The following is a 24,880-nucleotide window of genomic DNA, read 5'->3' on the forward strand; positions in this document are numbered from 1 at the left end:
TTGATTTTTGTCCTGAAAACTTTGCACTCTCTCTTGGTCTTTCCCCTATTGATTCTGTCTTGTGGATATGAAAAGATGGAAAGAGATGTGCAGATCCTTTTGTAGTAATTACTCACCACCGCTTCTAAGAAGAGCTCGTGAACTTGAAGCGAATAACCTGCTGAGCTGCAATGAGTGCCAAGGGATTCGGAAGCCACCCAGGTGCCGTCACCTTTAACTGTGATAATGTTCTCCCTTCTCCCACTGCCTCTCTTTGCCTGTCCGTTCTCTCGCTGCCTGCACTGCTTACGACTCAACTGCCAGATAGTCCAAAATCAATTTAGTCCAATGGATAATCCATCTTGCTTCTGTTGCACGTGCAAGAAGAGCTGGCAAGTTCTGGCACACTTTTATTATGCTGATTCATCACACTCTGCTTGGGGTTGCCTGAGAGGTCTGGCAGACCTTGAATCAGCAACAGCAGCTCTTGAGGGTTATTTTTCATTAATAATAAAGGATGCGACCTTCTGCTGTTCCTCGTCATTGATTTGTGATTGGGGAAGAAGTGATTGGCAGAGTTTCAATGGCAGCCTGTGGCCCAAGAGACACCCTCCTCATTATGCATTAACATTGCCATAAAGCTCGTTGCAAGGATCTCTGAAGCAACCTGGAGTGCAAGAAGTTTAATTTCTCCCCTGCTAGGGATGGGATGGGGGAGAAATACAATTACCTACCTAATTCGCACCTTCCCCAAATCAAGAAGCAAAATGCAAAATGCAACTGTGCTTTGAAGTGTACATGTCTCTGAAACTTTGCTTTGCCGTTCCCCAACCAAAAGTGGACAGCAAAATATGTTTGCTGGAGAAAAGTGTGCATAAAATGTGCATATCAGTGAAAACAACACAAAACACCTTGTATTAAGGAACATTGCTTGCAAATTATATATTGGGAAAAACGTACACTTAACAAGTGCTGAGAAGTATCCCTCCAACTAGGGATGTGGGAGAAATTAGGTTCACTTTGAACTTTAATGTAGATTTACATAATCTGCAGTTCCAAAAACAATACACAAACTAAACTGCAACTGTTCTTCAAAATTTGCTCTTTTCTGAAAATGCTGCTGAATTTTTGTAAGCATTTTTTAAAAGTGCAAACTGATATAGAAATAATTGGAAAAATGAGAGAAACTAAAATTGCTAATTCATCCATCCCTTGCACCCCTGTTGTTGGAGCACAAAGCTTCATCCTGTGGAATCCTTAGCAAGGTTTATCTGCTCATAACTACCACCATCAGCTCCTGCCCACCACCACCTGGTGCAAGAAGACAGGATCTAGAAATGATCTAGAAACTGCTTTGTCAGTTTCTAAGCAAGGTGAAAGTTCAGCTCCATCTCCTTCGATATCAGATCTAGAGGGGGCAAAAGGAGGAGAATAGCTCCTGCTCTCTTTTTCTCTGAGCACAACTGGAAACCAACGGTTTCATGTCTCAATTATGTATTTATTCATTTGATTGGTTGATTTATAGCCCCACCTTTCCTCCAAGGAGTTCAAGGGTGGCATACATTACTTTCCTCTCCCCATTTTATCTTCACAACAACCCTGTGAGGTAAGTTAGAGTAAGAGACAATAAATGGTCCAAGGTCACTCAGTGAGCTTCATGGCTGGGTGGGGATATGAACTATGGTCTTCAAGGTCCAAGTCTTAACACTCTAACCATTACATCATACCAGGACCAGCCCAAGACATATTGCTGCCTGAGGCAAAGGATAAGATATTCCCTCTCACCTTATTCCACATGCAGACGCCAACCAATCGCCACCTTACTTCAGCGCTGTAAAGGGGGTAGCATCCTCCATTAAACCCGAGAGACTCTGGCTAGATTAGGGCAGGCCACTCAGACACTTCCCCTTTGCTGCCTGCCCTGCAGCATCTGCCACCTGAGGCAGCTGCCTTAGCTCTGGCTAATGGTAGGGCCAGCCGTACTATTTCTCACATTCTGCTTCTCCCTTATTTACTCTAGGCAAGAGGTTCAGGATGCATTAATGGCTCAGGACACACAGAAGAGCCTACATTCCTTACACAAGCGTTCAGTGTAAAGAAGAGCTGTGTGATGTCTCAATTGTTGTTGTTGTTTAGTCATTTAGTCGTGTCCAACTCTTCATGACCCCCTGGACCAGAGCACGCCAGGCACTCCTGTCTTCCACTGCCTCCCGCAGTTTGGTCAAACTCATGCTGGTAGCTTCAAGAACACTGTCCAACCATCTCGTCCTCTGTTGTCCCCTTCTCCTTGTGCCCTCAATCTTTCCCAACATCAGGGTCTTTTCCAGGGAGTCTTCTCTTCTCATGAGGTGGCCAAAGTATTGGAGCCTCAGCTTCACAATCTGTCCTTCCAGTGAGCACTCAGGGCTGATGTCTCAATTAGACTTTCACAAAGGCCCAAATTTGCAAGGTCGTTCACACACTTTTTGTTAAGAAGAGGCAACCATATGTTTCTCATCTTAATTGCCCTTCCTTATCCTCCCTCTCTTTCTTGCCTTCTCCCTGAAAAAAAGAAGATGGTAGTAAAGAAGGTTTATTACACATTAAATTAGTTTCAGTAAGTGTGATCATTAACTAGGTCGTAAAAAGCGGTATTGGAATGTTGCAAAAGAGTACTTTAAAAGAAAACAAAAAAGAAAACCTCACCCTGAGATACTCATTAAAGGCCACTGCCTCTGCTGATACATTTCCCAAGGGGCTTGCAATACAGTTGCCCACCTCAACCTAGACTCCCACTTGATGTGTAGGGTGACAGCCATTTCCCACCTGCTGCCCTCTGGACTACAACTGCCTACAGCTCCAGACAGGGAGAGTTGTACTCCAAAACATCTGGAGGGGTCCATACATGGTCCCTCCCCACCCCCCAATTTCCACAATTCACTTGGAATGGTTTAATTATGGCGGAGCTCCTTGAGGAATGACTGCTAGCCATGATGGCTATGCTCTGTCTCCACAACTGAAGGCAGTAATGCTTCTGAGTACCAATTTCTGGAAACTGCAGAGGGGAGAGTGCTCTGGTGCTCAAGTCCTGCTTTATGGGTTTCTCACAGGCATCTGGTTCACCACTGTGAGAACAGGGTGCTGTACTAGATGGGCCATTGGTCTGATCCAGCAGAGCTCTTCTTATGAGGGTTTGGCTCCTGGGCTTCTAAGCAGATCCAACTACCTCTGGCAGTTATTTGCCCTCTGCTGCTTTGAGTTGCCCTCCTGCTTCCCAAAAGTCTCACATTAGAATCTAAGGAACTACTTTTGGTGCAGACTAATGGGATCCTCCCCTCCCCTTCCTCCCCTCCCCCATCCTGTTTTCTGTGTGCAGCAGCACCCATCATTACATTGATGCCATTGCTCAGGATGCAAGTTCTTCCTTGCAGCATAAACCATTTGTGTGGTCCTTAGGACTCAGGCCCCACTATGGCTGTGTGTGTGTCTGTGTGTGTGTGTATGTATATATTCCTGTTGGCCCAAAGGTCAAACTTTGAAGGACTTGTGGGAAACTGAATATTTTGATTACTATTTACGTGCCTCTTTCTGTCTTTGTATTGCTGTCTCCTAAATTCAGAGTCATTCTGGAGAGCAGGAGCAAAGCCCCATCTAAGTGAGAATATTTTAAATGAAACAGCCCAAATAAACTTCATTTTCTCCCCAAACCGGATGCTGGTAATGAAGTTTTATGATCTGTTAGCTTAATGTTCAGGCTTATTACAGCCAGATGCTTTCCAGACTGCTGTGCTATCTTAACTCCATTCCCATTAGCAAGAGCAGAGATTCTGTTTTAGCAAATCATACACCAAGGCCACTCTTAAAGGCATGTTTAGAGTCAACGATGGAGCAGATCAAAGGTCTATCTAGAGCAGGGATGGGGAATCTTTTTCAGCCCGAGAGCCACATTCTCTTCTGGGGAATCTTCCTGGGGCCACATGCATGTACATTTTACCTTAATACAGTAGGCTAGTTTCTATAAACACACAAACACACACCCCTCTATTCATGCAAGTAAGATAAGAGGCATTGTCAGAGTTCAATGATGCACTCCACCCCAGTGAGGGGTGTAGGCTGCAAAGAGTTCTGAGGGCCAGATGGAAAGTCCTGAAGGGCTACATTTGGCTCACGGGCCAGAGGTTCCCTCATATAGAGCAGCATTCGTTTCCCATAGTAGCCATCCCATTACTTCTCAGAAACTCACAAGATGTAGTGATGGCCACCAACTGGACAGCTTTAAAAGGGGATTAGGCAAATTCATGGAGGATAAAGCTACCTTTGGTCATGACACTAGTCATGATGGTCACATAATACCTTGTGTGTGTGTATTGCCCCCAGTTTCTAGGGGGCAACAAGGGAAAGGGTTATCATGCCCATAGTCTGATGGGTAGGATTTTAATCTGGAACAGTGTTTGATTCCCTCTTCCTCCTGATGGGAGGAATAATGCTCCCCCAGGGTCAGGGGAAAGATAGCATATCCACACCTCACTTCGTTTTTTGATTAACACTGAGTGGTTGCACACAGAGTCTCCCCTCTGAGGACAGAGGCATTGCACATTTCCATTCCAGGTCCTTATTCACTGTGTTTCTGGGCATGGGATTTCAAAATGCTTGCAACCCTTGCCCTGACGTCTGAGTGGGCCTTACAACAGCTTGAAACATTCTCAACCAACATTTTTATTAATTTGCTTCATGAACTGTGATGGAGGAAATGTGTGCTCCTTCTGTCCGAGTCTCAGTGTGCCCAAAGTAATACTGTCCCAGCCCATATTCTTCATGTGACACTATTTACAAATTCTACTGTGGTTCTTAAAAATGATTTATGTGATTGTGTACCTGGGGAACCTCCTGCATTACCCTGAGAGTTCTCTGTGTTACAGGATTTAGATGAGGCATGAAAACACCCCAAAGAATAAAACAAGCTCTCTTTTTATGCTAATTTTTGTCTTTCCAGACAAGAAATAGGCCAAATTCTGCCTCTGGGTATCAGCAGCCAATTCCCAATTTAGTCTGACTCAACAGCGTCTGATTGTGGGGGCGGTGTTAGGAGATTCATCTGCCCCAAGTCTTGTGGGGTTGGATGGAATCCTGCCCGAACTGATACTAAGTGTGGGAATGGTTGGCTGCTTGCCGCACAACTTCAAACGATGAGAGTCTTTGTGATGGCTGCAAGTGGTTGTCAGGGTCCTGTAAAGCACTTGGAGATCCCCAAGAAGCAGGTCCTAGTATGGGTTACTTCCTTTTGTTCCTCCATTGTCCTGTTGTTTTATTAGCTCTCTGTCCCAGTAGTGACTGCTTAGGAAAGAGATTTTGGGTTTGAGGTGGATAATGCAACGGGAATGTTTACCCATCACACGGCAGCTGGTGAAAAAGGGAAATTCCAGGCTACAGATAATTGGGAAAGGGATCAAAAATAAAACCACCAGCCTTGTAATGTGTTTAAACAAGGGATGAGAAGCTTTCTTTGCAGCTCAAGGGCTATGTCCTGTCTTGGGCCACATGCCAATGTTGGGCGGGGCCAGATGGAAAAGTGGGTGGAGCAACAGGGGTGACTCTTACCTTTGTACAGTAGGCTGCATTCCAACCATGCAGAAGTCAGTGGTTTCTACACACACACTACACATCTCTGCTCCGTGGCCATCAAGAGGCATTGTCACAGTTTATGGATACATCCCAGCCAGCCATATCCATCTCTCAGCCTTGACGTTCCTCACTCCAGCTTTATACAAATCTCCAGTACTAATACACTTGGAATACTGCATCTCAAAAAGGACATTGTAGCACTTGAAAATGTGTAATAAAGGGCAAACAGAATGAACAAGTGGCTAGAGCTTTTTCCTCCCCCATGAGAAAATGGTACAACATTGGGGGCGTATTTGGGCTGGGAAAAGAGCAAGAGAGAGGGGACAGGGTTGAGGTTTGTGAAATCATGCATGGTACCGAGAAAAACAGACAGAGGTTTTCATCCTTGTCTCCAACTACTAGAACCCAAAAGTGTCATCCAACGAAATTGAATGTTTGGAGATATGAGACAGGCAAAAAGAGGTGCTTTGTCACAACACATAATTAAGCTGTGGAATTTGTTTCCATAAGAGGTAGTGAAGGGCACTGACGGGTGGCATTAGAAAAGGATTAACGTTCAACAGCCATGATGGTGATGTTCTTCCTTTCTTCCTTTCATCTTGGAGGAACTATGCCTCTGAATGCCAGTTGCTGGGGATCATAAGTGAAGAGAGAGCTGTTGTTTTACATGCTTTTGGGCTTCCATAGATGCATCTGGCTGGCCAAACAAGTTGCTGGACTAGATAATCTCAAAAGGCTGTTTTTACTTTACTCTGTCCATTCTCAAAGTCTCCTGCTGTCTCTCACACACCAATTTCATAGGTGCCCCCTTGAAGCATTTGTGGACTCCCTCCCCCTTCAGCTATTGGGCATGTTGGGCATTTCCTGACTCTTGACATCAAATTCTGGATCCCATAGTTCTTGATATTATATGACTACCTGGATGTTTTAACTGTTGTGTATTGATTTGTCTTATGTGTGGATTGTGGACAGCTTTGAGATTTATAAATGAAAAGTGGTATCTTAAGTTTATAAAACAAATAAATAATATTCATGTATAGGGAAGTAATGTAATGTTTGGTCTGTAATGTTCCGTTTTGCTTCTCCCACCTATTTTCTGATACAGTATTTAAATAGGGAGCATCTGTTTTCTCTGTTTTGCTCCAGAAGGCAAATGATGCTTGGAGGATCTCCAGCTGTTGAGGAGGAGGAAGAGGAGGTTTGTGATTCGTCCTCCAATCACACACAGCTGTACTCTTAAGTGTCGGACTAACATTTCAGAAGTCCTTGGAAGCCATGAAACCTAGTGCTTGGGTTTAATTCAGCTACTTTCAGGGCTTCCTTCCAGCCATACAATTATGTAAACTTATAAGACAGTCAAGTGTTCATTGCACATATAGTGAATATGCTCCTCTGTTGCATTTGACACAACCTCCCTAGTAGTCTAGTTGAAAACAAAATATCTTAAGTTGTTCTTGATGTACTTAGCTTTGGAACATTGAGTATCCGGGGGAGGGAAAAGAGCGGGGGGGTGGGGGTGGGAGAGAAACAAATGGCCACTGATTTTCAAAGCAATGCAAATAACTTTGTGGTGTGCCATATGCAAGTCTTCAATCATTTCTCGTGCCCAAGAAATGAAATATGTGTTTGGAAAAATCAGATTGGCAAATAGAGAAATGCTTTGCATATTAATTTGATGTACTTGTTGAGCATTGGCTGTTCCTTAAGACATTGTAAAGGGAGAGGTTAGAGCTATTCCATCTAGAACCAGTTATTCACTAGTGTAAACGTGGGATGTTTAAATCCAGGCTTTTATTGATGCTTGCAGCAAGGAGATAATAAATGCTTAACAAAAATCTCATCAGCATCCTTTAGCAGCCTCCAGTAGGGTCATGGCTCTTCCCAGTGCTTCCTTATTTCTCTCTCAAGCTATCAGAAACCGGCAAGTATCACTCACTGCTCTCTCTCAGAGCTGTTTAGCTCTCCCTGGGAAATGGAACCAGCTTGGGACGAGCTGTGGCTCTAATTAGAAGACATTGGCCGGAGGCATCAAATGGGGTCAAGAATAATCTTTTGATCAACTAATAGAGGCATCTGCAGTTGGAAGTCACCCAGTCAAAAGTCCTGCTTTGGAAGCAGGTTCTGAAATTAGAAGCAAGAGCTTTGAGGAGCTGAGATTAAGAGAGGAATTGTTTGAGTGGGTGTTTTCGATCAACGCGCGGCAGTTGTTGTTCTCAGGCTCTTGAATTCTCTTTGGCAAATTCGGGTAGCAATGGTGACACTGCATGGCATGTGATGCTATTTGGTTGCTATTAATGAGTTAGTTATGGCGCATGTGTGGTAGCCTGATTCTAGAGGCAGAACTTGGAGCAAACTCTGCAGCAAGAAAAGTCAGTTTATATGAATGATGCAAAGTGAAGCACTAAGTGGCTTGCTTTGCACCATTGTTGTCTGCCTCTGCTAGCCATTGGGAGGCCAAAGGACACCACCCAGAGATCCCATAACGGTCTTGAAGTAACTGATCAGTAATGGCATAGAAATGGTAGCATATCAGTAATGGCATAGAACTACTAGCAATGGATGCATCTGTCAGTGTTGGTTTCTCGGTTTCTCTTTTTTTCATTCTTAAGTTCCATTTTTTTTACACCCCACATTTCTCATTTCTCCTAATCTACATATTCATTGACTCAGTTTTGTCTTATATGTGTGCTTTTGCAAATGCTTTCCCCACAACAGACTGCATTTTTGTATTTTATGTTCACTTAGGTGCATTTTGCGTGCGCTTTTAATTAATATATACATTTTTGTAATTCAATAATTAATAATAATAATGACTGTGGTGGTGGAGTTATTGGTTTTATTTTTTGCTATGTTATATATCTGCCCTGTGATCTTCTGATGAATAATAATAATAATAATAATAGCTATTATTATTCTTTGACTGGGCAACTGCATTGCAAAATTTGGAGAAATGCAAATTCCGAATGACATCTGTGTTTCAGTTTGCATATTGGTTTGGGAGGTGTCAATTTAGCAGGATCTTTATAAACTGTGGCAAGTTCCAGGAATCACAGACATTGCACTCACGGGAAGGAAAGTGACACTCAGCTGGAGTCCTTCTAGGGATGCTAGGGATGTATGACGGCATTTCCCCCCATTCTGCCCTGTTTTCATCAAATGCAGCATTGTTCCTGTTCCACTACAGTTCATCTTCTGCCAAAAACGGCATTATTCGTCTTGCTGTCTGCTGTGGCAAAATTAAATAATGTATGTAATTTAAAGAATTAGTTACGTAAATTAATGTGCCATAACATTATTCCACCCCATTCATTTCAGTGCAAAGAAAACAGTATGCAAATAGGGGTGGGACATAATCAGTCACACATCTTTTGCGGACTGAAAGCAGCGACAACCGTGAATACCGATAGCTTTCACTAAATTGATTTCCATTCTGAATATAGGATGAGTAAGCAAGCACAAGCAGTTTCTGGTCTTGTTTCTCTTTCCTTTGGAATCCTCTGACTTCTCTAGCGGAAGCAGGCCAGGTAACTGCTTAAGCCCAGCTGTTGTTAGAAGGACTTTTAAAGGGGCAGCGCCTTGTTTCCTGCTTCAGGTGTGTCTGGTGTTGTCTCAGGTTGAGGTTTAAAGAACTAGCTTTGAAGATAAAATTAGAAAAGCAATTCATTAGCTTAATAACAAGAGTTCTGAAATCCAGTTACCTTTGCTGCAAGTGAAGTCCTGCTAAAAATCACAAATGGAATTAGATTCCACCACCTACCTTCCTTCTGTCCTGGAAGTCTGTCCAGACTGAGCGGGCGAATATTTTGCCTTCTGGAGGTTGTTGAACTATGCTGGCTGAGGCTGATGAGGGTTGGAGTCGAACAACATCTGGAGGGCATTACATTGGCTACTCCTGACCTAGAGTAAAATCACAAGTGGAATTGTCACCAATACAGATTAGACTCCCCCTCCTACTACACCTATCTTGGATATCTGTCCAGACTTGGGTAGCCAATGATGGGCCCTTTGGATGTTGTCGGAACTTCAGATCCCGGCATCAACTCCTGAACATTGGCTGTTGCAAGTTGTATTCCAACATCAACTGGAAGCCATTACATTGACTACCCCAGCCTAGATTTGGTATTTCAAAGGTGGAGAAGCAGAATCTGAACCAGCAGTTGAATGCACATATTCTGCAGCTGCTCAATTGGCTTTTTTTTATTATCCTGAGGACAGTCTCTCTTTGCCACTGGAATTTCATTTGTCGTTATTAGGTAGTGATCGGAGCCCTCTGAACAGTGGGCTTTGATCTTGCCTCATGTATCACATTTGCCACTTGCAGGTGCCCTCCCCCCTACCCCCGTTTTGCTTCTAAACTGTCATCAAAGTGGGTGTCTTATCACTTTGCTTCCATTCAAGGCAAGAGTGATGAAATGGAACACGCTATGCTATAGACCAGAGGTGCAAAGAGGTGATGTCATTCCCCTCCTTTAGGAGCATAAAAAGATGCTTATCATTGCTGCTAAAAAGAGATATATGAGGAATAATTGCAAATGTGCTGTGAGAAATTGGCTCAACGACAAGACAATTTCAGAGAAACAGCAGGTAGCTTTTAAAAAGCTATATTATGTAATAAACATCTTGCTGTGTTATTAGGCTTTTGTTTTAAGTTTTTTTTTTAAAGGATATCTATATCTATCATCTAGCTATCATCTATCTACCACAGTGTACAGAAGCTGCTGTTTTGAAAAAGTGCCTTGTTTGGTCCATTGGGTTACGGCTGGAATTCCACCCAAGGTCTTCCTGGCTTGAGGCCATTTGGCTGCTGAGATGTTGCAAGGAATGAGAAGCTTTGGGGCTAAAGGAGCTCCCGGATCTTTACATGCAGTTCTGTGCCAAATAATGTGAGGGATCTGGCACTGTACTTAAATTCCTGAGAATCACTGTCTCCTCCACTTGCCTTATGGATGTGGAGGTCAAGTCTTTGTAAGAAGAATCCTTCATGATTTGATCAAAGGTCCATCTGATGCACTTGTGTCCCAAACATCTGAAGGACACAGAGTTTGGAAAGGTTGTCCATGGCTTTTAAATTCCAGAGGTGGAAGAAGAATCTGACTTGGCAATTGTATTTGTTTAAAGCTGTGTTTTTTACTTCAGTTATTTGTTTAGGTGTTTTAAAATGTATTTTTATTTCTTATGTTCTCTGCTGCCTTTTAATCTCACAACAGCTCTGTGAGGTAGATGAAGCTGAGAGATAATGGCTGACCCAATGAGCATTGTGGCTCAGTGGGATTTTGAACACAAGTCCTAGTACAGCATCCTGACCACATTGGCTTTACCCTCCATTTTCCCTCAGTGGCCAGCTAGGTGCTTCTGGGACGCTTACAAGCACAGTGCGAAAGTTATGGCTTCCCCCTGTTGCTTGCTCTTATCAGATATACTACCAATGGACATGGGTGTTCAATTGTACTGTAGATGTACAGGGTTACATCTTTCAAAAGTATCCTGAAGGGTGAGGAGCTTCTGTGACCTGCTTGTATGGCTCCATGATTTCCTCACCTGCCTCTACCTTCCTCAGTACCTTTCCCAGTCTTGCTTCTTGTGTTAAAAGGTATAATAATCTCCACACAGTTTAGGACACCTTGGATGATTCACTAGGCTGGGCCCAATGTCAAATAACTCACGATGATCTTCCTCTTCTATGCAGCTCCTTTGTTAAAACGGGAGGGTGAATTAACCCTGATACTGGGGATAGCCGGCATGGTCAACCAGCAGCTTTTTGAGGGCACAACTCCCATCAGCTTTGACTATTGGCCTTTCTGGTTGGAATTGTTGGAAGTTGAAGTCCAGCCACATTTGGCTGCCTTGCCTTACACTCACGCAACAAAAGCTCCATTAAGGAAATGATGCAAACTTGCTTCATTTGCCTACAGAATTTAGAGTGGCTGGATGCAGAGGATGATGAAGAAGAAGAATATTGTATCGCATAAACATAGCCTGGACCATCTTCTTCAAAGGATGACATGTGGTGCATCCTGGCTATTCAGGCATTTAATATATATTATTATTTTGCTGTCTCCATCTTTTTATTGCCAACCTCTATCATTTCCGCCCCAGAATAAAGACTTATGAGATACTTCTAGTTTTGAATACAAATAGGGTAGGGAAATACTGTGGCGAAACCTAGGAAGTTAACCATTATGAATTAACCCAAACTGTTCGTTTTAGTAAAGGTTCTTTGAAGCATCTCAATACGTTCTGCAGCATAAGCTCCCTGGCAGATATTCTTGCACCCAGCTTGCTATTAATTTGTATTTCAACAGGGCCTGTGTATGCACACAGCTGAAGGCACCATAGATGCAGCTGGTCTTCTGTGAATGGGGATCCTTCTATATACTGCTGGCTGGCCTGAAATTATTCCCTTTGAGGTGGCTTTGTCACACTGGCACCTCTATTGTCCTTTTCTGGGCATTAGATCTTGGAAAAGATTGCAGGCAGTTTGTCATTTCCATCTCTCCATAGATTGAATGAAAAACCAGACACAATGATCTTTCGTGGGGGATTTTAGCCACACGCAGAAGCCTTTCCAGTGCCTTTCCGTGTGTGTGTGTGTGTGTGTGTGTGTGTGTGTGTATTTATACCACTTTCATCTGAAGATTTCATGGCAGTTCACTGCATATATATCTTCTATGAAAACCTTACCCAAACCTGATGCTCTCCAAATGTTATGTTGTTCCATTCCTATCAGTCTCAAAAAGGGATGGGGAAGATATTTAATATCATTTGTGATTAAAGGCAAATCTACCTAATTCACACTTTCCAAAACAGTACATGAATCACAACACAGCAATCCTTCAAAATGTGCATTTCTCTGAATTTTGCAATGCCATTTCCCAGCCAAGTAACAAGTACTAAAATGCATATACTAAGGTAAAATGTGCATATAAAGGTGTGTATTGGTGAAAAATGACATATGAAATGTGTTATACTATGGAGAATATAAAAATTAGAGAATAAACGCTTTGCAAAAATTCATGGATTGGGTAGAATGGCAAAGAAAAAAGTGTGTAGTAAGAGAAATTTCCACTAAAATGCTGATTAATTTTCATGAGGTTTTTTTTTTTTAATGAACTGATATGGAAATGTGGAAAACTGAATTTAAGACTGGAAAAATGAGGAAACTGGCTCTCTAGAGCTGATGGAATTAGGGAAATCCAAAATTCCCAGAGGGCACCAGGTTGGGGAAGACTTCTTTATGAAACTGGGGTTTTTTGGGGGGGAGTTGCAAGAATTTTGGCTTGGGTGTCTCATTTTGCCCCAGTCTTCACCTCCCTGTGTGGTTCTTATATTGCAAAACAAAACCATGAAACTGGCATTTATCCACAGCCCATTTTTGTTATGTTGATGCTCATTGTCCATATCACCAGCAAACCTACAGCTGATGTGGAGGTTGGACTAGGTTCCATTCATTCATTCCAAAACATTTTAGCTTGCTTTTCTCAGAAGAAGGAAAAAACCATCCACCACCCCACGCAAAATGTGATTATAAACTACATTCAGAAGACTTGTGTTGAAAAAGCAGTATTGATATTTATTAGATTAATTTGATTCAGTGAATAACCCATTAGCAGCCTATTTTCTGCATCATGCTTAATAAGGATTGCTTTGGCTTAGTATTTGGGGTTTCTGTTTAACATTGTTGTTTTTCTTCTTAAATCTTTCTGTAAGATTCCTCCCCGCCCCCCTTAGGGCTGTATCCAACATTATCTGTCCTCTAGTGTGAGAGCGGATAAAGGTAAAGGGACCCCTGACCATTAGGTCCAATCATGACCGACTCTGGGGTTGCAGCACTCATCTCGCTTTATTGGCCGAGGGAGCTGGCGTACAGCTTCCGGGTCATGCAGCCAACATGACTAAGCCGCTTCTGGCGAACCAGAGCAGTGCACGGAAACGCCGTTTACCTTCCCGCCGGAGCGGTACCTATTTATCTACTTGCACTTTGACGTGCTTTCAAACTGCTAGGTTGGCAGAAGCAGGGACCGAGCAACGGGAGCTCACCCCGCCGACCTTCTGATTGGCAAGTCCTAGGCTCTGTGGTTTAACCCACAGCTCTACCCACGTCCCATGAGAGCAGATAGGTGAGCTTTAATATGACACAACAGAGGCCACAACACCAGTTGCACAACACAATAGTTCTGCTAGTGGAAACTCATTGTGCAACATATGGTTGTACAATAGACTGCAAAGTTACCAGTAACTTGCTTTTATACATTCTCTTGTGTAACAACGTTCCACCGGTGCAAAAACCAGTGGGACAAATATAAAACTAAGTGACTTTAACTTAATGCCCTGTTGGATAAAAAAACAACAACAATGAAGGTTTGTAAGCATCTGTTTAAATAATAATAATAAAAGGTTACCCATTTTGGGCCTTCAGGGGAGGGCAAGCTGAGATTGAAACAATCAGAATAAATGAAATAGAAGCAACTGATTGTATGAACATCCAACAGATGCCAAAAAGAAATCCGTCCAGACAGTACACTGCAAAATATAAACCATTGGACATTTGTGCTGTAAGGCATTGCAGGGGCTTTTTTTTTTTTGTAGATTTGTCTTAATGCATGAAATATAAATCAGTAGGATGGCTGTCTCTTTCTGACACCTGACCTGTGCCATGGGGGTCACTGGAGTCTTTCTCTGAAAGCCCTGCTGCCTATGTTTTTGCCTGCGGCAGGAGGAGAGGCCTCCAGTAATGAGAGAGGGTTCCAAGGCAGATGGGTGCCTAACAATAGAACCAATTGCTGTCTCATTTTGCCCCAAGTTCAGTATTTATTGTGGTTTTGGTTGCATCATTTTCTCTTCACTGCCCTTCTTAACTTTTGAAGAATAAGAGAGTTTTTTTAAAAAAAATAAAATAAAAAAGAAGAAGAAGAAGAATGATGGGCACCCGTCAAGTGACTGTCTATGTTCCTGTCAGCAATATTTCCCCCATCTTGTCTTTTCCTTCCTAAGGAAGCTTTTAAGTTCTAAAAATGTTCTGGCCTTAATTTGTCTAGAGGTTGACTGAAGTGATGTGCATCTGTCTCTCTCCCTCCCTCCCTTTCTCCCTGCTAAACCTGTCCCTCCACCATCAGCAGCCTGCAGTGGTTCTGGCATTACAAGCTACCTTATCTGAGTACAACCTAATCCGAATTGGTTAGTTCAAGATTGTTAAGGCAGAACATCCCCCTCCCTGGCTGCAGTCCTAGGTCACATCCGCACCAAACCATATGCCCTTATACTATGTGAGCAGCCATGGCTTACCCCATGGGTAGGCAAACTAAGGCCTGGATCCCGCCCAATCGCCTTCTCATTCCGGCCTGCAGACGGTCTGGGAATCAGCGTGTTTTTACATGAGTTATTTGTGGGGCATAGGAATTTGTTCATCCCCCCCCAAAAAAAATAGTCCAGCCCCCCCACCAGGTCTGAGGGACAGTGGACCAGCTCCCTGCTGAAAAAGTTTTCTCACCCCTGGCTTACGCAAAGAATCCTGGAAAATTGTTAAATGTGCAAAGATCTACAGATCTGAGAAAGAGTCCTGGAACAAACAGAAATGCAGGGAGCCAGCTTACTGAGTTTCCCAGAATGGTTCTTCAAGGTTCCTTTGATAAGCAAAACAGGGAATGGGAGGGAGAAAATACCCAAGTTATTGCTCTTTTTTTCTAAATGGGCAGGGTGAGTGTGTGTGTAACTCTTTCTTTTGCCCTAGCAGCCTCTGCATCCTGAAATCATTTTGCGCCTAGGAAAAACTAATGCAGTTAGGTTTGCCTAACATCACCTGCATCCCATCTCAAGACTTTACAGTCTCCAGACTTTGCAGTGACTCCATTGTGCCTTGGTCTCTCTCCACATCCATCCTTCTGACTGGAACCATAGCTCACTATTCTGCAGTATTGCAGGTGTCCTAAAGGAATTAGAATTACCTAACTGTGACGTTTGTCCCCCCCCCCCCCAATGGATCAACACAGCTCCCTACATCTTTTGAGTGCTACCATTGTTGCTATGGAAATTGCATCGCTTGATCTTAGGTATAGGAGGCCAAGCAGCTTAACTGGCTATGCAAACATGGAAGATGATTAAGATTATATATTTAAATAAATCACTGGGGCTCTCAAATTCACGTGCATTTTTTAAAATATATGGCACAAAGCCCCCCACAATTCCAAACGTGTGGAAAGATGTTAATTGAGGCTTCTTTGGTCTTTGTGTTTTTAAATGGCCTGTCTTGGTGTAACTATTTATGAACTGAATTGCAAGGCAGGAATTGGAAATCCAAAGGGCATAACAAATAATGCATTGGCCCCAAAGTTTAATCACTGCTAGTCAAGGAAGACGGAAAAGCCAGCTTTGCTTGGCCTGCAGACACGGCTTGTAATATAGGGCATTGGAATGTCACTGTTCCCTGCGAGTCGAGGGGTGCCCTTGCATTTTAAAAAGGCCGCTTTGAAAGCACCGAGGAGGACTTGAAAGAGCATCTGCCCTCGGCGGTCTGTGCAGGTTGTGTGTAAATGGGGCTCTGCGGTGTTAACGGAGCTAAGCCTGGATTACTGCCTCCATATCGAGATCAAGGCAGCACTGTATGGAGATATTTACAATAAAATATGGATTTATATAGTGCCTGTCTGAAGCAGCACTGCAGCCCGTTGCTCAGGTGACAGAAAGATGTTCCAACTGCTGGTGTTATATGATGCCAAAATGATGAGGTCTGTGGGCAAGAGCAGGGTCCTCTGCAAAGAGAGATGTGGCTCTGGTGGCACACAGAACAGTGCCCCCAAAGCAGGGCATAGTTCCCCAACCCAGATTTAATGATTCATAACAATCAATGTAAAAGTCTATAGGGCTGCCGGTTGGCAGCCCTGCAACAGCCACCTTAGCTCATTAGAGAATGCTTGTTGCTGAGGTTGTTGCACATTCTGCCCTCCCAGAGCCACATCACAGAAGCATATGTGCAAATTACCCACTTTACAGGTAGACTTAGTGACTTCTTCACCAACATGCTTACATTTAGGGAAACTTTCCTGTCTGAAGTATTGAAGCTCTGTTGTCTGTCAGCTACACTTAAGCCTCCTCCCCCGGGAGTTATGATACTCATGGACATTCTGTGACATCACAGAAGCTCATTCAGTGGCCAGATTGTGTTTCCGTGCAAACAGGAGCAACCGCAATAGGCCTTCTGCTTCTCCCAGTCATGCCAAGAATTAGCTGTGTGGAGCTGAAATAAATATAAAAATACACATTTCAAGAGGTTGCCTTTCCTCTGATACTCCCAGCTCACTTTGTGGCTTGCTAAATTTCGGTGCCATTACCTCAGCACTGTGGGAACCTGTGTCAATTAGGCCCAACCAAGCCTCTGGATTTGGCCTGCCATGTTGAACCATGTCCAGCATGTAATGTCAGGGCTGGGGGAATTCAAGCCTTCAACGCCAAGGAAGAATTGGGGCATGTGCAACCATAGCTTCACTTCAGTGCTTTTTTTGAACTTGGTGCCTTTGTCTGTCTCCCTGCATTGCAGAGAATTGAACTAGATGACCCTTGGGGTCGTTTCCAACTCTGCAATTCGATGATTCTTGAATTCAAGCCGCAGCTGCAAAGGAAGATGGCAATTTGTTTATTTTTTAAAAGAAAAATACTGGATTATGTGAAACCTTTCATTGGACTAGCATAAGACTGATGTCCAGAAATATTCTGTGTCTTGCTCCAATGATGAGGGAAAGGGGAGGTTATTTATTAACAATCAAATGTAGTTTAGTTTCAGTTTGTTCTGTTTGGGGATCTCAGGCCCTTCTGTATTCTTAACTGTGTGTTCTTGTTATGCTGTTAGTGTTCAGTTAAAGATGCTCCCTTTCCTTTCTCTTGCCATCTTTTGCTCTCGCCCTCCCCTCCACCTCGCCTCCCCCACCTTCTTTTCTCTGCATCCTTCCTTTTCGTTTTCCCATTCAATGTCAGGAAGGGCCACCTCTGAAGGGGCACCCGAGCACACGGCAGCACCAGCGGGGAGTAGCAGAAACCACACCGCCAACAGTGAGTGGGTCCAAAACGCAATCTCTAGTGGTGGTGATGGTCTGTCTTTTCTTGTTCTTTGCAAGAGTGTGTTGGCTGGGCTGGGCTGGGGTGGTGGTGGAAGTGGTTCTGTCCATTCTGTTCACTGTGCATGCTTTTCCTTTCCTTTCTCAGCTCTTCTGTGCCATGCATGTCAAGCGGCATTCTGTGCTGCATTCTGTGTGTTTATGTCAGGCTGTGTGTGTGTGTGTTTCTCTTTATTTATTCAGTCATTTGTAAACTGCACTTTTGGTATGCAACAATAAAACAAAAACACAGTGACAGCAGGAAAGACCTCGATAACATAGCAGCAAAAACAGGTTGATGGGTTATTTTTTAATAATAAAAAAGTGCCAAAGGCCTCTCTGAACAATGCAGCTTGAAAGAAAGTAGGCATGACTCTTGCTGAAATTGTATTGGCATGGAGTTCCACAGAGCAGGGCCTGCCACAGTAATGTCTCAGTTTGTGGCCAACTGAACTGCAGGGGAATAGGGGACCACCAGAAGTACCCCATCAGAAAGTCTCTGGGCTTAAGGAATGAAGCAGTCCTCAAGGCCTTACTTTGGGCCCAGGTTGTCTAGGGCTTTGTGAATTAACAAAATAAACTTGATTCCGACCTGGTAGCAAATTGGCAACCAATGCAGCTCTCTTGGTAAAGAAGTACCCTTGCTGCCGGTAACATGCTCCTGTGAGGAATCTGGGTGCTACATTCTGCAGGAGTTGCAGCTTTTGGACTGGATGCAAGGAGAGCCCTACATAAGGCATGTGTCAGTAATCAAGTTTTCAGGTCACCTAAGCATCATAGGCTAGCCTAGTCTAGGAATGTTTGCAGCTGGTGTGTACCAGTTGAAGCTGGTGGAAAGTATATGTCATTCGCTTTCGTAGATTTTCACGGGTACAGGAATGCAGGTTTTGGTGTCCTCGGGTGTCTTCCCGTGTAAAAGTTGGGGTGTCTAGGCGACGTTTCGACGAGGTCTCACTCGTCATCTTCAGGCTGGTGCTTTCGGCTTCTTGTTACTGGAACAGAGCAGGATCTCAGTGTTTGAGTTCCTATAAATACTGTTGAGGGGGTGTGGTGTATAGCCTCCAATGTTCTGGGCAGAGAGGAACATTGCCCAGAACATTGGAGGCTATACACCACACCCCCTCAACAGTATTTATAGGAACTCAAACACTGAGATCCTGCTCTGTTCCAGTAACAAGAAGCCGAAAGCACCAGCCTGAAGATGACGAGTGAGACCTCGTCGAAACGTCGCCTAGACACCCCAACTTTTACACGGGAAGACACCCGAGGACACCAAAACCTATATGTCATTCATATATACAATCTGAAATGTGATCCGTAACTCTCTGTGTATAAATAATGGAACTTTACTCACGTGGGGAAGTTGTCACGGTGTTCATTTGGCTTAGACTGGTGAATAGGGTGATATTCTTCCAGTGGCTTTCCTCCTTTTTTGTTTTGCCTGGAAAACTCTAGGAAGCAATTCAGAAATGGAATCAAATGGATAGATAGATGGGGAGCCTGCTCAATAGGTTTTGCTGGCTGCAGATGCAGAGCAAGAAGTCACCCATCCCTAGTTCGCCTTCAGAAGCCTGGTGATCGGATTGCATCCTCCCCCACCAGTCCTGTGGCAGCAGGATAGTTGAGGGGCCCAATTGAGCATGCACAATCCTATCATTTAATATAGGGAAATGACTCAGGAGAAGCAGCTGAGGGGGATTGCTACCAAGACCTCCCTGCTGACATTTCCCACATCAGCTTGCTTAATGGTAGGGTTGGCCTTGAGTCCAGTCACAAAGACTCTGCTAGTCTGCCAGAAATCCCTTGAGATGTCAGATTACATGCTGTCTCATGCTTCTTCACAGTTGTAGAATAATGCTTGTGGACCGATCAAGCCCTCTGTCCTTGTTCCTGGGGTGGGTGGATCGTCTCCTCCCTGTTACTCAGAACTTCCCTACCACTCTCTCTCTCTCCTGGCTCTCATCTTCCTTCCCTCCTTTCCTTTAATATTGGGATGGGGAACCTCTGGCTCCTGAGCCAAATCTGGCCCACCAGGGCACTTTCCCATAAACCACACCCACCTGATATAATTTTTAACATCTGGTGTGAGGTAGGTATTGATGTGGCTACAAAGGTACACTCGGGGCCTTAAAGAGAGCTCCCCATTGTTCCTTCGCTAGCTCAAGGCACCCCCCCCAATCAGCTGAGGGGCAGGGGGAGTGTGCCTTGCTCCCAATAGCACCAAGCAGTTTACACTGAACCAGAGAAAGCTCCATTTTAGCAGTGGTTTCAGTTCACGCTGCTCGGTGACACTGGAGCAGCAAAGTTCTTGTGTTGTGGTTACCAAACACCTGTTGGCTGCCAGGTTTTTGGGAAGCTCTGCCCAATACAGTTTGACAGGTGAGTGGAACAGCCCTCCTGTCAGTCAGCCATCTGATGTCCTAATGATGCTGGGTGATTGAGAGGTGGAATGTCCCACCTACCTGTCAAAGTTGACCCACAGATGTAGGGCCTTATAAGGAACTGACCCACTGAGTCAGAATCAACCCCCCCCTTGGCTTTAATGCTGCTGTCCATCAAATTAGTCTAGTCTATGTATACAAAACTAAAAAAAATAAAATGCTAGTAAACCATAGGATAAATTTAAATAGTTTACCCTATTTCTGTTGGTGTAACCTGCGATTGCCTTGGCAGGGTCTCGGCTGGCTAAACCGCTCAGGCAGAGTCAAGCAACAGTTCCCTCCATTTACAGTCTCTGTGGGTTTGAATTTGCAGGGAACTGTTTGTTAAAAATCCTCATTAGAAGAAAATGCGGAAGCTTTTTTTTATAAAGAAAAATAGAATGTGCATTTGGCATTTTATTGCTTGTTGCCCCCAAATAATTTCCTCGTTAGGCAAAAGCGGGTGACATCACACTTGCTAACTACTAGTGAGAACTTCCCAAATCTTTATTATTGTTGGGACAAATCCATTTATGCATAAAAGCTTCTGGGCATTGCCAAAATAACATGATCTGATTGGAATCAGGCACGCGTTCTGCACTGCAGTCTTGGGCTGGTGCCAACAGCTATACAAAGTGAGAAGGAGGATAAGCTGGAGAGCCAGTAATTCTTTCTCTCCTGGTCTTGCACACGCACAAGATGACACCCTATTTCTCTCTCTCTCTCTCTCTCTCTCTCTCTCTCTCTCTCTCTCTCTCTCTCTCTCTCTCTCTGCTCTGGATTAATTAAGCTCTTCTCAAATAGTCAGAAACTCAGTTTAGAGTTCATGCACACCTTATTATTGAAACCTGGATGCAAAAAAACAAACAAACGGTTTTGGGTTTAAATTATAAAGTACATGCATCATCCTGAAAGCTGCATGTGCATTTAAATGTCCGGGCTACTCTGCAGTAAACACTGAAGCCAGTTCCTTTCCCAGCCACAAGTTTCGATGCTTAATGGAGGGAAACCCAGTCACTTAAATACTGGCATGCTATGCACCATTGGCAATACTGCTTGCTTGTTTTGCTACTTAAACACCGGTATATTGTATATGCAGATATAAAACATAATGTAGGAATTGCATCCTTAACTCTACACTGAGAGCCAGTGTGGTGTAGTGGTTAGGAGTGATAGACTCATAATCTGGGGAACCGCGTCTCCGCTCCTCCACATGCAGCTGCTGGGTGACCTTCTCTGAAGTCTCTCAGCCCCACTCACCTCACAGAGTGTTTGTTGTGGGGGAGGAAGGGAAAGGAGAATGTTAGCCGCTTTGAGACACCTGAAGGAGAGTGAAAGGCGGGATATCAAATCCAAATCCAAACTGTGCTCATAAGTGGAGGAGGACTGTAGCTCCGTGGTAGAGCTACATTGGACTCCAACTCCCATCACCTCTGACCTTTGCCTGGTGTGGGTGGGAAGCTGCCAGTGGATGGCTATAAAAGAAGAGTGGACCAATTCAGGGAGAAGGCTCCATTGTCTACTAACCTCAATGACTATGGTCTGCCTCCACAGTCAGAGGCAATAATGCTTCTGACTACCAGGTGTTGGAAATCACAAGTGGGGAGAGTGCTCTTGTGCTCAGGTCCTGCTTGCATGCTTGCCACAGGCTTCTGGTTGACCAGTGTAAGAACAGAATGCTGGACTAAATAGACCATTGGCCTGATCCAGCAGGCTCTTCTTATGTTCTTATGAGTTGGAATCCAGCAACAGCTGGAGAGTGGTTAGCCCATGCCTTGTGCAATAGACACTACTAGATAATACTGATTCGTTTAGTTGTTTAGTCATGTCCGACTCTTCGTGACCCCATGGACCAGAGCATGCCAGGCACTCCTGTCTTCCACTGCCTCCCGCAGTTTGGTCAAACTCATGCTGTTAGCTTCCAGAACACTGTCCAACCATCTTGTCCTCTGTTGTTCCCTTCTCCTTGTGCCCTCCATCTTTCCCAACATCAGGGTCTTTTCCAGGGAGTCTTCTCTTCTCATGAGGTGGCCAAAGTATTGGAGCCTCAGCTTGAGGATCTGTCCTTCCAGTGAGCACTCAGGGCTGATTTCCTTAAGAATGGATAGGTTTGATCTTCTTGCAGTCCATGGGACTCTCAAGAGTCTCCTCCAGCACCATAATTCAAAAGCATCAATTCTTTGGCGATCTTTATGATCCAGCTAAATACTAAATACTGATATAGGAGGACTAATGTTCTAATATCTTTTAATAAGACAGATTCTTATGTGTGCCTTGAAAGAAACACTCTTTAACCATCCTAGATGTGCAGAAAATCCGTGGACAAAGTAGGAAGGAACAGATAGGTGTAGAGAGGGGGAAAGTAGTGCAGATTTTTGGCAAAAGATTTGCTTTGTGTTCCATTGCTAAGTTCCAGGCAGCATGAGACTTGAGTCAGAATATTGGTTCATCTAGTTTAGTGTTTTGATTGGGTGAGGCTGTGCAAGGTCTGAGGCTGAAGCCTTAGCCTTGATCAAGACCCAAAATGAATCAGAGATGCTGGAGATTGAACATTCACAGTCACACACCCTCCTGAGCAAAACTGTCAAGTCCTGTGAGGGATATCTCCATTGTCAGGACTTCTGTACTTCTGCAGTCACAGCAGATGAGCGAAGAATCAAGTACAGCCTAGAACAGCTGGAACATCTTTTGCTCCTGAGAAGGATCTTGGGATTCTATGAGCAACAGAATTTAAGAAGTGGGTACCGCAAAAAAAAAATAAACAACCCTGCAAATTCAATTTGCGGGGTGTTCTTGTGTTCCTGTTGATGCCATTTTGGATGCAAGTGTATCAGAGGCTAGACTCCTTCTGGGTGCTTTAATTTCAGCAAATAACCATGTGAAGCATTTCCACTGCCAGAGTTGCTTAATAGGGATGATTAAAGGCCTTCCCGTTTTTAGTGCTGTCTGTCTACGTGCTTGTTTCCTTGCAAATCTTAAATTCACTTTTTAAAAGAATGAAAGAAGTTCAACAAAAAATGGGGGAAGGGGGGGGAAAAGTACGAGTCTGCCCATAAAGGAATGTGAAATTTTAGGAGGAAAGTAGCTATAAATGGCCCTTAGTTTATGGACTTTTCACATTGTAAAAAGCCATCTGCTATAACCATAGCCAGCTTAATTGGAATACGCTGTTCTATTAACGGGTACATGAGAGGTCTGTCAGGAAGAACTGCAAATCACCCCGCTCTTATATCTTTCCCCTTCTCCTAAGGTTTTTGGGGGGGGAAGAAACTCTCTTTGCACGTGTTACATTCAGAGATGTGTTTGCATCAGTGATTTATTGAAGGAGAAGGAAGGATCTGTTCTTAAAGAAAGACAGCCAAGGTGCAGTCTGTGGAAGCCCCTGGTGTCAAGCTTTTAAAATCAAGGAAAGTTATTCTCACCGACTGTTGCCTTTCTTTTGCTCTGGGTGCTTAGTTTTCTCAGGCGCACCAACTCCTATGCGCGGAGGTGTCTTTGGCCCCCTAAATATCTGCTGGCAGGGGTTCGGGCCCCCTTGGTGTTGAGGGGATGGAGGAGGCTGAACATGGTTCAGTTCAGTAGTTGGCTTCTCCTGAGTGTGAGAGAGGGAGCTGCAGCGTGCTGGATTCTGCACTCGGCCTCTTCCCGATGATGCGATGTGTGTGTCATGTATTGCATGCATGACATCACACACGTGCGACACACACTAGGCACATGACATCACATGCTGTGCACCAGGCCCCAATCTTGGTCACAAGACGGTGCTTCTGGTTTTGCTGGAATTGAGGACAGAAATACCGTATCTGTCAGTTTTGATTTCTCTCAGTTTCTTGCTTTTCTAACCTTAAGTTCAATTTTTCCCAATGCAATGCATTTTCGTGCATTATTCTCACTGATATATGCATTTTTATGCACATTTCCCCCTAATGCACACATTTTTATGAACGCTGTTGGTTAGAGAACTGCACTGCAGAACTTGAAGAAGTAGGGAAGGTTATTGCTACATTTTGTTTCCCGTGTTGTGTTAGGAAGTGCAGATCATGCAAGTTCATGTTAAAATACAAACCAAACCAAATTTCTTCCCCATCTCTGGCTGGACGTAGCACTTCTCAGTTGCTGAATGGTTCTTTCTCCCGTGTTTAAAATTGCACAGAGTGGTTTAATGTGTTCAAGACTTAGAAAGTTCCTTTCGTCGCCTCGCCCCCCACTGAAGGGTGAGCCTTTGGGGAGAGCACTGTTAGGCCATGTCTCTGCAGCTGGCTAGACTGGGAGATGGCAAAACAGATGTTACAATGATTTGTATTTTAAGGGAAATTAGTAGCTTAAGACAGCCTTCCATCACCCAGTGCCCAGTGTTTTGGACTAGAACTCCCACCATCCCAGACCATCAGGCCTGCATACTGGGGCTGATGGGAGTTGAAGTCTTCAACATTTGTAAGGTCCCAAGTTGGAGGAGGATAACCTAGCCCTAGGCCATGGAAAAGAATCCTCCTTTCCTGGAGCCTTTGGGTTTTTGTATGCTAGTTTATCTGGTTGATGACATTGGTTGTTCTCAGAAAGCCCATCTCTGTTTAACTCTCACTTTTATACATGTATTTATATAAATCAGTTTCTTAACATCTCTAAAAATTATATATTACTAAACCCTTTATCTAGGTGCTTATAGGCTAGGGTTACCATATGTCTGGAATTTCCTGGACATAGCCAGAACACTGCAGTTGGAAGCAGTGTCTGGGTGAAATAGCAGAAATGTCTGGGAAAATATGGATGTATGGCAACCCATATCTGCAGTGTTGT

The 24,880-nt window shown here is 44.0% G+C and overlaps 1 protein-coding gene and 1 long non-coding RNA gene across 8 annotated transcripts in view; one reads left to right on the top strand and one right to left on the bottom strand.

Annotated features, from left to right (window-relative positions):
* The window catches only part of MEGF11 (multiple EGF like domains 11), a 338,635-nt gene that overhangs the window by 156,782 nt on the left and 156,973 nt on the right, over positions 1-24,880 (top strand). For 6 of the 7 annotated variants that reach the window (XM_081888442.1, XM_081888441.1, XM_081888440.1 and 3 more), the window contains exon 7: positions 17,545-17,619. The exons of the other annotated variant lie outside the window; for it this stretch is intronic. In XM_081888442.1, coding sequence (XP_081744568.1) covers positions 17,545-17,619 — 75 coding nt within the window. The remainder of the gene's footprint in view (positions 1-17,544; positions 17,620-24,880) is intronic. 7 annotated transcript variants of the gene reach the window in all.
* On the bottom strand, positions 9,303-23,705 carry LOC309356990. The gene is made up of 3 exons (XR_014162997.1): positions 23,506-23,705; positions 19,018-19,114; positions 9,303-9,477 (listed from the first exon to the last, which is right to left on the bottom strand). It is a non-coding gene; the product is annotated as an uncharacterized lncRNA (long non-coding RNA).

This window comes from Podarcis melisellensis, assembly GCF_964234715.1.
Source record: "Podarcis melisellensis genome assembly, chromosome: 14".
In the NCBI taxonomy this organism is placed as follows: Eukaryota; Metazoa; Chordata; class Lepidosauria; order Squamata; family Lacertidae; genus Podarcis; species Podarcis melisellensis.